Genomic DNA, 13,991 nt, shown 5'->3' with positions numbered 1-13,991 from the left:
CTTCGTAAAAAAGCAAACTATCTGGTAGCACTGACGATGAAGAATATCGATTGCATAGCAGTGCGATGAATCACGATGTTAGAGGCGAGCACCGGCCGCGGCGCCAATTCGATGGAAACAAAGTCTTGGAGGTAAACTTCTACAATTTTATTGAGATGATAATTTCTTAATACTATTTTACGTGTACATTAATTTTATTATGTGTTAGAAGTCCTGGTCGAGCCGCCGCTTAACTCCTGCCATCAGTTTGACACGATGGCGCAGTTGAAGGTGTCTCAAGCCGCAGATGCGTCCATTTGGAGTCTCGGCGTCCCATGTCCTATCGAAAAGTGAACTGCTTGCCAGACACCTGTTGACGCTGGTTTTATAATTTGTACCAATTGCAGTGTTTCGATTGAGTTCAGACCAACAATTAAACATGTAATCCAGAAGAGAGATGCCTAAAACAATCAGCACTAGACTTGCGGGATTTACTGGCAGATACGACAGAGAAATATCCATTGTGTGATTTAGACTTGACGGGCGTCCTGATTCGACTGATGTTCGCATTCTCTCGCCATCGAATATATATGCAGAACAGGTAAGTTTTCATGTTAGCTTTCTAATGGTGGCGGACACGGCAATTACCTGCATATACATACCTGCAGAGAGGTAAAAGGGACCACATTTGCTGGGTAAACAAAGCCATAAACTGCTAATCTGTTTGTTTTTGATCGATTGAACAACTACCCTTACATTTTTGATACCTTCATATGTGTGGAAGTGATCAATTTATAATGTGCTGTGTATCGGAATCTTGGAATTTTCAATACCGTAATTAGCTAATTGTTCCGATATTACACACACTCGAATTGAAGGAATTCCAGCAATTCAGTTACACGAGTAGGCCCAACGAGAACAGTTCAAGAGGCACAGGACAATGGGGATACTTTTGATGCTGGACATCTTCCAATGGTTCGCGGTTCTCATCGGTTTGACCTCTTACAGGCTGGTCGATGATAGATTTATTCAAACACGAATAGCCAGGGTTTACACTCTGATCCTCAACGTCATCACGGTGACAATGCTGCCGGTGGCTCTTATGTCGGCTGTTAAATTTTATTACGTGGCTGCTTGGCTGCCGCGATTCATGTGGATAACTCCTTTCGTCCTTTATGCGGTGAACTACGTGGTCATTGTCCAAACACTGATCTCGCGCTGTCATCGGGACAGCATACTGATGGAGCTACACCATTTAGTTGTGAAATTGAACCGGGAGATGGGCCGAGCTGAAAAGAAGATGAACTCGAAGCTTCGGAGGCTCTTCTATGTAAAGACCTTGACTACGTCGTATCTGAGTCTGTGCTATGTTCTGGGAACATTCCTATTCAGCGACGAACTCACTTTTTCCATGATGCTCAGCGCCTTTCTAATTAACAATGGATACAACATCTTGATTGCCACAACACACTTCTACTTTGTGTCGTTCTGGCAAGTTGCTCGAGGATATGATTTCGTGAACCAGCAACTGGAGGAGCTCATCTCCACACCCTCGCCGTTAACATCTAGATATACAGAGGAGATGCGAAGTCTGTGGTCTTTTCACGCCAGCCTCAGCCAGACAGCGCACAAGATAAACAGGATCTACGGTCGTCAGATGTTAGCATCCCGTTTCGACTATATTATATTCACTGTCATCAATGGCTATATTGGCACGATTTACACGCGCAGTGAACCCACGACTTTATTCGCAAAATGTTTTGGAGGTCTTCTCTATTGGATACGGACGGTGGACTTTTTCATGACCGACTATATATGCGATTTGGTGGCTCAGTACCAGAGCATGCCGAAGCACACCGCTAGCGAGGGCGTCATGTGCAACGAGGTATTTCAAAGAACACACCAGACCACCTAGAAACTACCTCCTAAAGTTCCATTTAATTTCCAGCTAAGTTCGTACGTGATCTACCAAAACAGCATGAATCTTAATTTGAAGGTTTGCGGCCTCTTCCCAGCCAATCGAAAACAGTGGCTTAACATGATGGGGGCTATTCTATGCCACTCTGTAATGCTTCTTCAGTACCATTTGATGATGTCCGCTAAGCAACACAATCAATAAAAATACTAATAATGCACGATTCTATCGTTCCACTTATTGATTAGTTTCATCGAAAAGGTTCTAGATACGAATCCACTGCGCATCACCACTAGGCCTGCCATCGAGCACTTTATTTTAGTTTATTAACTAAGCAAAAGGAATTCAGTTGAGCTTCGACTCTGGCGGGCAGAGCATCCGGTCATGTCTCATTTGTTGGTGGAAATATATTTCGGATACGCGCTGGCTATAGGCATAACTTCGAATCGGATGGTAGGCTCAATCTTTAAGCAGACATGTTTCTCCAGATGTTATGCACTGGTCGTGAATATCGCAACCCTCGTGCTAACTCCACCACTTCTTTGGGAGTCACGGAATGGTTTTCGGGGATCTCATTCCTACCCAAAACTTATTTTGATCACCTTCCATGTGCGATACCTGGTCGCGTATGCGGTCATATTATATACGGTATTATCGCGCGGCTTTCGGGACAGAGCCCTAGAGGAGGTGCAGCCCCTTCTCATCAAGTTAATGCACGAGGAAAAGCGTAATGGAAGGCAGAGGCTCAGACGATCCCTCCTGCTGCCCCTCTACCTGAAGTTCTTCATGGCGATTTACATGTGCTTGACTATATGGATATTCCACTTTTACTCTGGCCCGGAAATTAATTGGAAGACAATAGCTAAAATGATATTTCTAGGCAATGCCCTCAACATCCTAGAGATCGTCCCCATGGGCTACTTTTTGGCACTGTGGCACATTGCCAGTGGCTATGACTTTGTCAACCAACGGTTGGACGCAATCATGGCATCCACTCCCGTTGATTTGGAGGAACTACAAAACATTTGGTCGCTTCATGCTGCATTAACCAGAACAGCGATAAGGGTCAATAAGATATACGGCCTTCAGATGCTGGCAAATCGCATCGATAACTTTATTTACGGTGTGATCAATGCCTACTGGGGAACGTTTTTCACCTTCGACGCCGATACGAATTTCGTATGGGTAGTCATTGGTTCCGTCACGTATTGGATCCGATGCGTGGACTCTTATTTGATCGACCACATGAGCGACTTGGTCATGCGATACCAGAGCTCACCAAAGCATGCCTGGAGCGAGAGATGCTGGTCGGGAGAGGTAAGCTGAAAATAGTTCGAATTGATTTCACTTACATATTAATTAAGAATTGTTTACCACAGATCAACTCCTATGTGACCTATGTTAGCAGCTCCAAGCTACAGCTTCGAACATGTGGTCTCTATCAAGAGAATCGAAGTCTATGGTTCGAAACGATTAGTAGCATTTTGTATTACTATATAATGCTCCTTCAGTTTCACCTGGTGATGAGGAATTAATCGACAGGAGATGGCATTCCTGTGGCAGATGCTCTCTTCTATAATACTATTGCTTGAAATCCTCCTTTATGTAGAGAGAATTTTATAAAATATAGATTTTCTTAATTGAATATTGGGGATAGGCAGATTTTAAGCTTTCTAATGTTGGTGGATACCACAATTACCTGAATGTAGGGTTGTCAAATGGTCTGGTCCACAATTGCTTGGTAAAAAAAACCATAAAGTGCTAATCTGTTTGTTTTTGATCGATTGAACAACTACCCTTACCTTCTTGTTACCTTCATATGTGTGGAAGTGATCAATTTATAATGTGCTGTGTATCGGAATCTTGGAATTTTCAATACCATAATTAGCTAATTGTTCTGATATTACACACACCATTTGAAGGAATTCCCGCAATTCAGTTACACTAGTAAGCCCAACGAGATTAGTTCAAGAGGGACAGAACAATGGGGATACTTTTGATGCTGGACATCTTCCAATGGTTCGCGGTTCTCATCGGTTTGACCTCTTACAGGCTGGTCGATGATAGATTTATTCAAACACGAATAGCCAAGGCTTACACTCTCATCCTCAACGTCATCACGGTGACAATGCTGCCGGTGGCTTTTGTGTCGATGGTTGACTATTTTTACGTGGCTGTTTGGCTGCCGCGATTTATGTGGATAACTCCTTTCGTCCTTTATGCGGTGAACTACGTGGTCATTGTCCAAACATTGATTTCGCGCTGTCATCGGGACAGCATACTGATGGAGCTACACCATTTAGTTGTGAAATTGAACCGCGAGATAGGCCGAGCTGAAAAGAAGATGAACTCGAAGCTTCGGAGGCTCTTCTATGTAAAGACCTTGACTACGTCGTATCTGAGTCTGTGCTATGTTTTGGGAACATTCCTGTGCACCGATGAATTAACTTTTTCCATGATGCTCAGCGCCATTCTAATTAACAACAGCTACAACATCTTGATTGCCACAACACACTTCTACTTTGTGTCGTTCTGGCAAGTTGCTCGAGGATATGATTTCGTGAACCAGCAACTGGAGGAGCTCATCGCCACACGCTCGCCGCTAACATCCAGATACGCGGAGGAGATGCGAAGTCTATGGTCTCTTCACACCAGCCTCAGCCAGACAGCGCACAAGATAAACAGGATCTACGGTCGCCAGATGTTAGCCTCCCGTTTCGACTATATTACATTCACTGTCATCAATGGCTACCTTGGTCTGATGTACTCGAGCAGGGAACCCATTAATTTATTTGAAAAATGTTATGATGGTCTTCTCTATTTGATACGGACGGTGGACTTTTTCATGACCGACTATATATGCGATTTGGTGGCTCAGTACCAGAGCATGCCGAAGCACACCGCTAGCGAGGGCGTCATGTCTAACGAGGTATTTCAAAGAACACACCAGACCACCTAGAAACTACCTCCTAAAGTTCCATTTAATTTCCAGCTAAGTTCGTACGTGATCTACCAAAACAGCATGAATCTTAATTTGAAGGTTTGCGGCCTCTTCCCAGCCAATCGAAAACAGTGGCTTAACATGATGGGGGCTATTCTATGCCACTCCGTAATGCTTCTTCAGTACCATTTGATGATGTCCGCTAAGCAACACAATCAATAAAAATACTAACAATGCATGATTCTATCATGTGGACATGTGGTCTCTATCAAGAGAATCGAAGTCTATGTTTCGAAAGGATTAGTAGCATTTTGTATTACTATATAATGCTCCTTCAGTTTCACCTGGTGATGAGGAATTAATCGACAGGAGATGTCATTCCTGTGGCAGATGCTCTCTTCTATAATACTATTGTTCCGAAATTTGCTTGAAATCCTTCTTTATTTTGAGAGAATTTCATAAGATATAGTTTTGCTTAATTGAAAATTGGGGATAGGCAGATTTTAAGCTTTCTAATGTTGGTGGATACCACAATTACCTGACTGTAGGGTTGTCAAATGGTCTGGTCCACATTTGCTTGGTAAACAAAACCATAAAGTTTAACTGTTTGTTTTGATCGATTCAACCATTACCCTTCTGGAAAAAGGGTGCAAAAGTTTGGCTTTATCATTATATTTCTGAAATTCACCTTTTAATGTGCTGCGTATCGGAATATTGAAATCTGCTTCAAAGATAACTACAATTAGCTAATTGTGCGGCATAAAACACACAACTGGAGGGAATTGCAGCCATTTAGTTGCACGAGAAGGTTCAAACAGAACAGTTCATTCTGGACAGGAAATGGGGAGATTTTTGCTGCTGGATATCTTCCAATGGTTCGCCGTGATCATTGGTTTGACATCGTACAGGGTGGTCGATGATAGATTTGTTCAAACACGTCTAAGCAGAATGTACACGCTGATCGTCAACGTCATCACGGTTACAATGCTGCCGGCGGCTACTTTGGATTTGTTCAATTCATTTTCGATGGGCTTCTGGCTGCCGCAGTTTATGTGGATTACTCCCTACGTTCTTCATGCGGTAAACTATGCTGTCATCGTCCACACTCTGATCTTTCGTGGCCATCGAAACATCATACAGATGGAGCTGCACCATTTGAGTGTTAAATTGAACCGCGAGATGGGCCGTGCCGGAAAGCAGATGAACTCGACGTTACGGAGGTTGTTCTATTTAAAGACCTTGACCTTGTCGTGCATGTGCTTGTGGCATTTTCTGCAATCCTTTATATTCATTGGCGTCTCCTCTCTTTCAAAGATTCTCGGCTTAATTATAATTAACAGTGGCTTTATGATTTTGATGTCTATCGTACACTGCTACTTTGTGTCGTTATGGAAAGTTGCAATAGGATATGATTTCGTGAACCAGCAACTGGAGGAACTCATCGCCACACGCTCGCCGCTAATATCCAGATACGCGGAGGAGCTGCGAAGTCTATGGTCTCTTCACGCCAGTCTCAGCCTCACAGCGCACAAGATAAACAGGATCTATGGCCGCCAGATGTTAGCTTCTCGCTTCGAATATATTACATTCACTGCGGTCGATAGCTACATGGAAATTATTTACTATTTTAGTGAATCGGCGCCTGCAATAAGTAAATGCTTTGGCATTAGCTTCTTTTCTATACGCACAATAGACTTTTTTATGGCCGACTATATATGTGATTTGGTGGCTCAGTACCAGAGCATGCCGAAGCACACCGCTAGCGAGGGCGTCATGTCTAACGAGGTATTTCAAAGAACACACCAGACCACCTAGAAACTACCTCCTAAAGTTCCATTTAATTTCCAGCTAAGTTCGTTTGTGATCTACCAAAACAGCATGAATCTTAATTTGAAGATTTGCGGCCTCTTCCCAGCCAATCGAAAACAGTGGCTCAACATGATGGCATGTATCTTAGGCAACTCTGCGGTGCTCATGCAGTACCATCTGATGATGTCCGGCAAAGAGGAAAAGTACTTCAAGTCATAAACCCAGCGATTGGAAAACTTTTAGAAGCATAAGAACATGTCCTATTCGATACTTCAGGACTAGGAACATTACTTTAGTTATAGGTATAACTTCGAATCGATTTGCGGACTCAACCGTCGAGCACAAATGGCTAATCTCAATTTAAATATTATAGCAAATAGTATTACTGCAATCTCCCAGCAGGTAAACCTCTAAATGGGGTTGCAATTTCCCCTGGCCAAGATACTGTTGTTTTAACGTATTCTTATGCTCACGTTTCAACCGCTTGGGGCCAAAATTTGAACAACAACCGACAGCCAGAGCAAAATGTGCGACGCTACAGGAGCCAATAATTCGCTGCTCGATAATTTCCAAATGAATGCGTTCAGCAAATAAATTCTGCTTTGACAGCACTCAGAGATGAATTTAAAACGAAATCACGTTCTGCTGTTGCACACATACTTTTTGGCGTATGCACATCTGCTCTACGTACTCGTACGTGATGAAAGTTGTGTCATAAACACGGAAACCCTCTCCCCTCCTCTCTGGCACCCGTGCACAACTTAGTTGAGCTTCTGCTGGAGCTGGCAGCAGGTGAGTGCCAGGGCGGGCTTCGAGGGCATACTCGTAAATAAAATGAAATAAAATAAATCAAAACATAATTTTCGCAATAAATTTGGTTTTTACAAAACGCTGAATGCAAATCTAATTCCTTTCGCCCTGCGAAACGTGTATCGAAGTTTCGCCCAGCGCTGCTTCACTGCTGTCTATACAATTTATAGCCGAGTTATGCAATTTCCCTTTGCAATCGGTTTATAAACCAAATCTGATTTTAAAAATAAACGGCTTAAGCGATTGTATGCATATACTCGTATGTGGATTCAATTCTGTGTGAAACTGGTGACCCAATTCAATTTTCTTCGAGTTTTCAATGGTAAAAGAAAAGGACAATCATGCTACATATATCGTACGCGTGGTACGTAAATGCAATCCTTTCTTAGGGATTTACTATTAAATCTGTTCATAACGAACTGATTAATTATCGTGCAAACAAACCCGTTCATTGCTTAGCGCAATCTGATTGGTGGAGATATTAGCATGATTTGAATTGGCATCGAGACACGTCAACACAATTATATTGGGTAACAAGAGGAATGGCAAGATTTATTATGCCAGCGCAGTTTCTGTTCCCCGAAGCGAGCCACAAACATGCACGTAACGGATGCGGTTGCTGCCCGTTCCCCCGTCGCGACGGGCAGGGTAGGTGGGCGTGTCCCGCCGCTCCGACAATTGTCAAAATCATCGCCATAACTCACGTGTTGCCAGCAACAGAAACAATCGAACGACAGTCGGACAGGCAGTGGGACAGGCACGGGGACAGAGGAAGGGGCGAACAGGGGCTGAGTGAGTGGCAGTGGCAATTCAATTGAAGCAGATCTGCTCAAAATGCAAATGCAAATTACGCAATGATTTACATTCCGATTGACATATTTTAGGCGAACATTTTGCACTTCATTCGCATCCCGGGGAGCGCAGTCGGTGCCGCCCTTTGCGTGTTGCCAAAAGAATCTTTGATTTGCCATTGTCAATGCGAGCGGGCGTATTGGGAGGTATTAGAAAATTGTTTGATTTTGGGAGAAATCATTTCATTTCGCTTATAAATTCCGATTGAGTATTCCGTGCATGTCCCTGGGTTCAAAAGAGCTGTCAAATTGGTTCAAATAACTGAGCTGTACAAGAACGTCTGTCCAGGAAATGTCTGAGAAGTTCCTTTGGACTGTACATTTCCTCACAGAACTTGAAGGTTTCTTCAGTAAAAACTCTTATTTATGGGAGATATACCAGCCGTGTCATTACTCACAGAACTGCCGGACACATATCCTGACCAGGCCATCATTACTCTAGCTTTTCTATTGCACAGCCTCGGCCAGCGTTAAGGATCCGGCCATCATCAAATTGCTGAAAGGACATAAACACGTTATTATATTATGCTTTTGAATGCCCGAGTCGCCAGTCGCCAGTCCCCAGTCCCCAGTCCCAGGCTTGCATACGAGCCACTTGAATAGAGGCCAAAGAATGCACAGGGCATTGTGCAACGGAGAGGCGACACAGCACAATGGGTGCCACCATGTCGTGAACATCAATGCCAGAGCCGCGACATTGAATGGCTAGTGGCAGGCTAGACCCGGACCCAGTTCCAGTCCCAGCCACAGCCCTGGCCATCAATGCAACTTTAAGTCAACGTCAACAGGGAAAAGCAGCTTCTGCTATTGAGCTTTTCTCGGCTTCTCCGCCATTTCTCTCTCTACCACAATGGCACTCTCTTTGCCGCTCCTTATCTGTCTCTCTCCTTCTCGGTGCCGGAGGACATCAATTGGAAAAATAACAATATGAAGGCCACATCCTCGAGATGTGTGCGTCCAATGGACGTGTTTGGCGACCAAAAGTCAGCTCAGCTCAAGCACAGCTCTCCTCAAGATGGCAGACCAAACTTTTTAATGATGCCGCAAAGTCGTTGCACCAAGTTCAATGCACATTCAGGGCCACGGAGGCATACTTCAGATTGAAAGAGGCACGAGTAGATATTGAAACCGAGAAGGGGATGCTGCAGGGATTTACTTGTCGTTCAGTCGAATGTTTGGCACAGCTCTGAGAGATTTGAATCTGGAACTTGGCAAAGTGAAAGTTTTTAGCCATTCTTCAATTGGTCCAAATGGAAAAAAGTTCACTAAAAAGTTGACACCGATTCATAGGGGGTTTTTCTCAGATTTTAAGATTTCAAGTAGAAAAATAACACAACAGCATCTTTGGAGTCACAGGAATGGCTTTTAATGATAAATAATAATTTGATTAGGCTTTAAAGGTAAAAAAGCTGTTTAGCCGTAGAAGCCGCCGCCGCCGGCCGATGCGGATGACGATGCTGAGGCACTGGCACCTCCGAAACCACCGCCGCCGAAGCCACGTCGTGGATAGAAGCCACCACCATAGCCGGGATATCCTCCGCCGAAGCCTCCATAGCCGCCAGGATAGCCGCCTCCGAAGCCTCCATAACCGCCAGGAAAGCCACCGTAGCCGAACTGAGGAGCCGGCACCGCCTCCAGGACACTGAGGAGCGCGAATATAACAACAACGAACACGATGGCTGCTTTCATTTTGCTTGTTTAGCTTAGATCTTTTCGTTGGAAACTGTCGTTGGCTCCGAGCCGTACGGCCTATTATATAAACGGATTTTTGGTTCAACAACCCGCTTGGCTGGTTCTGGAGACTGCCAGAGGTGTGTGAGAGCGTCAGTCGACAAATCGCTGGCCGAAAACGAAAACAAAATATGATTTGGCAAACTTTGCGCGCGCGTAATCAATCCCCCCGGGCACTGTGATTGGACCCGTTTTGTGGTCTAACCTTTTCGAGAGCGGCGGCAAAACAGAAACGACACTCACGCGTTTTTATTGTGGGATTTTGGGAATCACTTCTGCAGTTCGCGTATTAGCATAAAATAAAATACAAAAATACGATATATTGTCTGTTATAATTATATGTATAAAATTTCATCTGGCTTTGTTTTTCGGCTTAGTCACACAAACACACACAGGCTTTGTATCGTATTTATTATACATTATGCTAATCGAGCCGGTCATTAATCGCATTTCTATTCGAATCGCTCTTGGCATCTGATGTTTCGATTTGGACAGCGACATCCCTTTAAATGGATTGTCTAGCCTGCATAATGGTATTTTTATGCGAAAATATTCAATGTTAGCGTGTTTCATTTTTAAAAAATATAATTTTAAGTCTGGGCGTATTTTGTATTCTCATACTTTGGATGCTGTTTTCTGTTTCATCTACTCGAAAATTTCATCTGTCTGTCATTTATACTTGAAATTGTGTTCTTTCTTCTGAAAACCACTTTTCGGAGTGGATTTTTAGTGGGATTCACACATGATACAATTAGAATTGAAATCGATAATAATTATAATTGATTTGTAGTATCTGAAATCCAATTAACACCTTCGATTGTATTCAAACATAATTTACTTTTAATTCAACAATCTGATTCATATTTAAAATATTTGTAGTAACGCCAATAACCTGACCTTGGTATACTCAAATTCTGTTTTATTCCATTCCAATTCGACATCTTGGAAAGTTTGAAGATGTTTTGATAATAGAGGGTTGCTGTGGTTGGAACTGCCTTTCAGGTTGAAAAACCTGTTTTCTATTGTAAGAACAATTTATTGAGTTTTACCCTTTTAGACGTTTAGACGTTCTGAAATTAGCACATTGCTGTGAATAACATTTTCTACGCTGAAACGTAGAATAAATACGACTAGAATCCTATGAATTTGTGGTAGATCATGGAGAGCTTTTACGCGTATGATAGGCGCAGGTTTCGGATATTTTGCAGATCAATACCTGGTCGTTTTCAGTCAAAAGAATATAATCTCTTACTTGACTCTCCGCTCAAAAACTTAAATAAAATTCTTCGTAGATAATCATAAAATGTGTTTTCCAAAATTAACAGATACGATTGTAGTCACAAACCGTGACGCCATTACTTCTCGTTGCAGTCATATCCTCGCCGTCGTGTGGCACTTAGTCTGCAATGCCAACTATCCCACGGACGCAACGATCCGATATGGAGGCTTTCTGGTTGATCCTGATGACACCTATTCGCTATTTCAATCCGACTCCGACTTTCTGGCTATCTTTCGGAGTACGGATATCAGTGTCTGTAAGACACTAAAAATTAAGGGAATGCACGAATTCGAATGCGTCGGTAGAAATGAAAATACATGGATAATCACAATGGAATACAGTCATCTGATTTGTCTGAACTATACCTTCGGATTGGTGAACGAGCTGGCCGAACATTGTACAGGCTCAAAATTGGGTCCAAACAGATCTTCGGCCTTGTACTACGCCAATATAGAGTTGGTTTTGAAACATATCGTATCGGTTCTAAGCTGCGGTTTAGCTCCTAGCTCAAATATTCTGGTATTAATTGTTTCGTTCTTCTTTCTGATACTTGTCGGTTCACGTTGGCGCTAAGAATGAAATAAATTTCCCCCTTTTTAAATGCCCCATGAAATGTATCCATCAAATTGTGACATATTTTGACAGTACTCAAAACTAAAGATGCTGTCAGTACACAAATCTTTTCCTGTGTCGGCTTGGAACTTAAGAAGCTGTCAGTGCGATCTCCTCTTCCTTCGTCTCTGGCCCCATGTCAACGATCGCATCGCATCGCAGTTCCCTTTCATCTGACAATGTTGCCCTTGTCATGTGTGCCACATTTGTGGGGGGGACCCCACCATCGGATGCGTGTAGAAGCATCTGTGCGGAGCCCTCATTCATTAGTCTCCTTATAAATAATTGCTTTTTAACAGAGGCAAAAATTATCACCTAATTATAGAGCTCGACACAGGAGATTCCAACGCGTGGCATTGTAGGGAAATTATGTTTATATGTTGATATTGAAATATTATTAGGTAGGTAATAAGCGGAGGATTACTTGGAATATCCACCATAAAGGTGAGTTTTGGAAAAGAAATTCAGAAATATATTACAGCCAGAAGGCTTAGGTCTATCCAATTTAGGTTTCTTTGAAATATTTCCTTGACCCATGCACATCAACTGTCCAACGCCAAGCTATTCCGAATTGGTCCTCCAGGTGAATGCTACATATATGCAATGAATGCCATATTTTTGAGGCTGAGCAGACATTCAGAAAACTCTCCAGCCATTCCTCACATAAGGACCTTGTTTGCTCTGGCATTTCCGTTTGCCATTTGATTTGACAGGACGCTACTCCACTGTGTGTGTGTGTGCTCCTGTCCTCTGTGCTTTCTGTGTGTGTGGGTCCATAAATTTGTATTTCTCTTTTGTGGAGAAGAGCACTTCTGCAACATGTTTGCCTGTCAGCAAATGTCGTCGTTCTCGGCAACAATTTGCCGCATCGCAGAAGGACAAAACGCATTTTTCCATCGGTCCTGTTCCAGCTATTTCAGCTCTTCCTGCTCTGCTCCTCCAACATTATTGCAATTTGGTAAATATTGTAAAAATGTTTTACGCTCTGAGTGCCGTTCCCCATCGCTTTATGCAAATTAGTAGCAGGAACGATTCCACATTCCGAATGTTAATTTGCATTTTCCACTGTTGTTCACCGCTCCCGGCTTGTTTGGCTCTGTCATGTTTGGCCTGCGGATAAAAGAGGAATTTTTATTTGCATTTAAATATATTACATACTTGTTAACCTTTTCCATCTAGCAGCAATGGATGTGGATGGGGGTCTCCCACTGGCCGCCTAGGATGGATGGAATCTCCCACCACTCTGACTTTGGATGTCCTTTTGTGTGTTTTCCTCCATCGAAAACTTTTCGGAATGCGTTCGGTTTGAGCTTTTTTCCTTGGATCCTTGAGCTACACAATGCAATGCACATTCATTCTATAGTATTTTATTGTATTTCTACTGCCAATCTGTCTATTTTAATTGCGTTGAAAGATCGACTTGGCCGCAATCTTAATCTACTCTGATTGCGGCTACGCCTTTGCTAACGTTTGTGGCTTTTCCACAAAGTTTTTCCGACCCTCCCCTTCGCCCTTTGTGGTTGTGCGTGTGTGTGTGTAGTATCTCTGCTGCTCCTCGTCTATACAAATTAACACATGCGGGTGAAAAATCACAAACATCCACACACGAACATAACCCTTGAGCTTCTCTCGGTCTCGGTCTTGTGCGTGTGTCTGCGTGTGTGTGCGTGTGTGTGCATCTGTGGATATACATTTTTAATTAAATCATATTACTAAGTAAATAATTAAATAAGCCATGTCAATTTCATACGCCACTGACAGTTTAATAAATGGAAAACTTTTGCATATTGAGTAGGAGTAAATTGCCTGTAGCTCAACAGGATGATGAATTCCATCCAAAGTGCCCAATGGATGGGGTTTCAAGACGAGTCAAAGTGTAGCCTTGAATTAAAGGCAAGTGCTTTAAACTTTAATCAGATGCGATTTTCAAACAGAAACCGATTCAAGATTAATGCAAGATAAATAAGTGGTGCGTATAGTCTTTATGCTTGGAAATTAGAGACGGAAACCATCGACATATAATTGCCTAATAATTAACTCAAAAGTGGTCTCTAATTGTCACAA

The 13,991-nt window shown here is 42.8% G+C and overlaps 5 protein-coding genes across 6 annotated transcripts; 4 read left to right on the top strand and 1 right to left on the bottom strand.

Annotated features, from left to right (window-relative positions):
- Positions 1 to 125: 125 nt before the first annotated feature.
- Positions 126 to 560, bottom strand: LOC117183786 (uncharacterized). The gene has a single exon (XM_033379204.1). The coding sequence runs from the start codon at positions 547 to 549 to the stop codon at positions 205 to 207; it is 345 nt and encodes a 114-aa protein (XP_033235095.1). The 5' UTR covers positions 550 to 560; the 3' UTR covers positions 126 to 204.
- Positions 516 to 2,120, top strand: LOC4803732 (putative gustatory receptor 59b). The gene is made up of 3 exons (XM_033379203.1): positions 516 to 580; positions 764 to 1,864; positions 1,928 to 2,120. Exons 2-3 carry the CDS (start codon positions 920 to 922, stop codon positions 2,096 to 2,098), a joined length of 1,116 nt encoding a protein of 371 aa, XP_033235094.1. The 5' UTR covers positions 516 to 580; positions 764 to 919; the 3' UTR covers positions 2,099 to 2,120.
- A 134-nt stretch (positions 2,121 to 2,254) lies between these two features.
- On the top strand, positions 2,255 to 4,034 carry Gr59b (Gustatory receptor 59b). The gene is made up of 2 exons (XM_001360365.4): positions 2,255 to 3,211; positions 3,274 to 4,034. The coding sequence occupies exons 1-2, from the start codon at positions 2,279 to 2,281 to the stop codon at positions 3,427 to 3,429; spliced, it is 1,089 nt and encodes a 362-aa protein (XP_001360402.4). The 5' UTR covers positions 2,255 to 2,278; the 3' UTR covers positions 3,430 to 4,034.
- A 22-nt stretch (positions 4,035 to 4,056) lies between these two features.
- On the top strand, positions 4,057 to 5,167 carry LOC6898206 (putative gustatory receptor 59b). Its single transcript, XM_002138239.3, has 2 exons — positions 4,057 to 4,823; positions 4,887 to 5,167. The coding sequence occupies exons 1-2, from the start codon at positions 4,089 to 4,091 to the stop codon at positions 5,055 to 5,057; spliced, it is 906 nt and encodes a 301-aa protein (XP_002138275.3). The 5' UTR covers positions 4,057 to 4,088; the 3' UTR covers positions 5,058 to 5,167.
- A 98-nt stretch (positions 5,168 to 5,265) lies between these two features.
- LOC6898205 (putative gustatory receptor 59b) lies at positions 5,266 to 11,932 on the top strand. 2 transcript variants are annotated; one of them, XM_033379202.1, is made up of 3 exons: positions 5,266 to 6,620; positions 6,684 to 7,436; positions 11,374 to 11,932. In XM_033379202.1, exons 1-2 carry the CDS (start codon positions 5,676 to 5,678, stop codon positions 6,861 to 6,863), a joined length of 1,125 nt encoding a protein of 374 aa, XP_033235093.1. In that variant the 5' UTR covers positions 5,266 to 5,675; the 3' UTR covers positions 6,864 to 7,436; positions 11,374 to 11,932. The 2 variants fall into 2 exon arrangements, 1 of the variants encoding a protein (XP_033235093.1); XR_004468962.1 differs by lacking the exons at positions 5,266 to 6,620; positions 6,684 to 7,436 and adding an exon at positions 7,455 to 7,818.
- The last annotated feature ends 2,059 nt before the right edge of the window (positions 11,933 to 13,991 follow it).

Source organism: Drosophila pseudoobscura, chromosome 3, assembly GCF_009870125.1.
Source record: "Drosophila pseudoobscura strain MV-25-SWS-2005 chromosome 3, UCI_Dpse_MV25, whole genome shotgun sequence".
In the NCBI taxonomy this organism is placed as follows: domain Eukaryota; kingdom Metazoa; phylum Arthropoda; class Insecta; order Diptera; family Drosophilidae; genus Drosophila; species Drosophila pseudoobscura.
Note: the sequence above shows the minus strand (reverse complement) of the source record. Positions and strands in the feature narration are given on the sequence as shown.

Bases quoted from the DNA above. Each gene is read 5' to 3' on its own strand.
- LOC6898206 (XM_002138239.3), top strand. From the start codon at position 4,089: ATGTGGATAACTCCTTTCGTCCTTTATGCGGTGAACTACGTGGTCATT. The intron at 4,824-4,886 runs GTATTTCAAAGA...TTTAATTTCCAG, and splicing joins AGGGCGTCATGTCTAACGAG to CTAAGTTCGTACGTGATCTA.
- LOC4803732 (XM_033379203.1), top strand. From the start codon at position 920: ATGGGGATACTTTTGATGCTGGACATCTTCCAATGGTTCGCGGTTCTC. The intron at 1,865-1,927 runs GTATTTCAAAGA...TTTAATTTCCAG, and splicing joins AGGGCGTCATGTGCAACGAG to CTAAGTTCGTACGTGATCTA.
- LOC117183786 (XM_033379204.1), bottom strand. From the start codon at position 549: ATGCGAACATCAGTCGAATCAGGACGCCCGTCAAGTCTAAATCACACA.
- LOC6898205 (XM_033379202.1), top strand. From the start codon at position 5,676: ATGGGGAGATTTTTGCTGCTGGATATCTTCCAATGGTTCGCCGTGATC. The intron at 6,621-6,683 runs GTATTTCAAAGA...TTTAATTTCCAG, and splicing joins AGGGCGTCATGTCTAACGAG to CTAAGTTCGTTTGTGATCTA.
- Gr59b (XM_001360365.4), top strand. From the start codon at position 2,279: ATGTCTCATTTGTTGGTGGAAATATATTTCGGATACGCGCTGGCTATA. The intron at 3,212-3,273 runs GTAAGCTGAAAA...TGTTTACCACAG, and splicing joins AGAGATGCTGGTCGGGAGAG to ATCAACTCCTATGTGACCTA.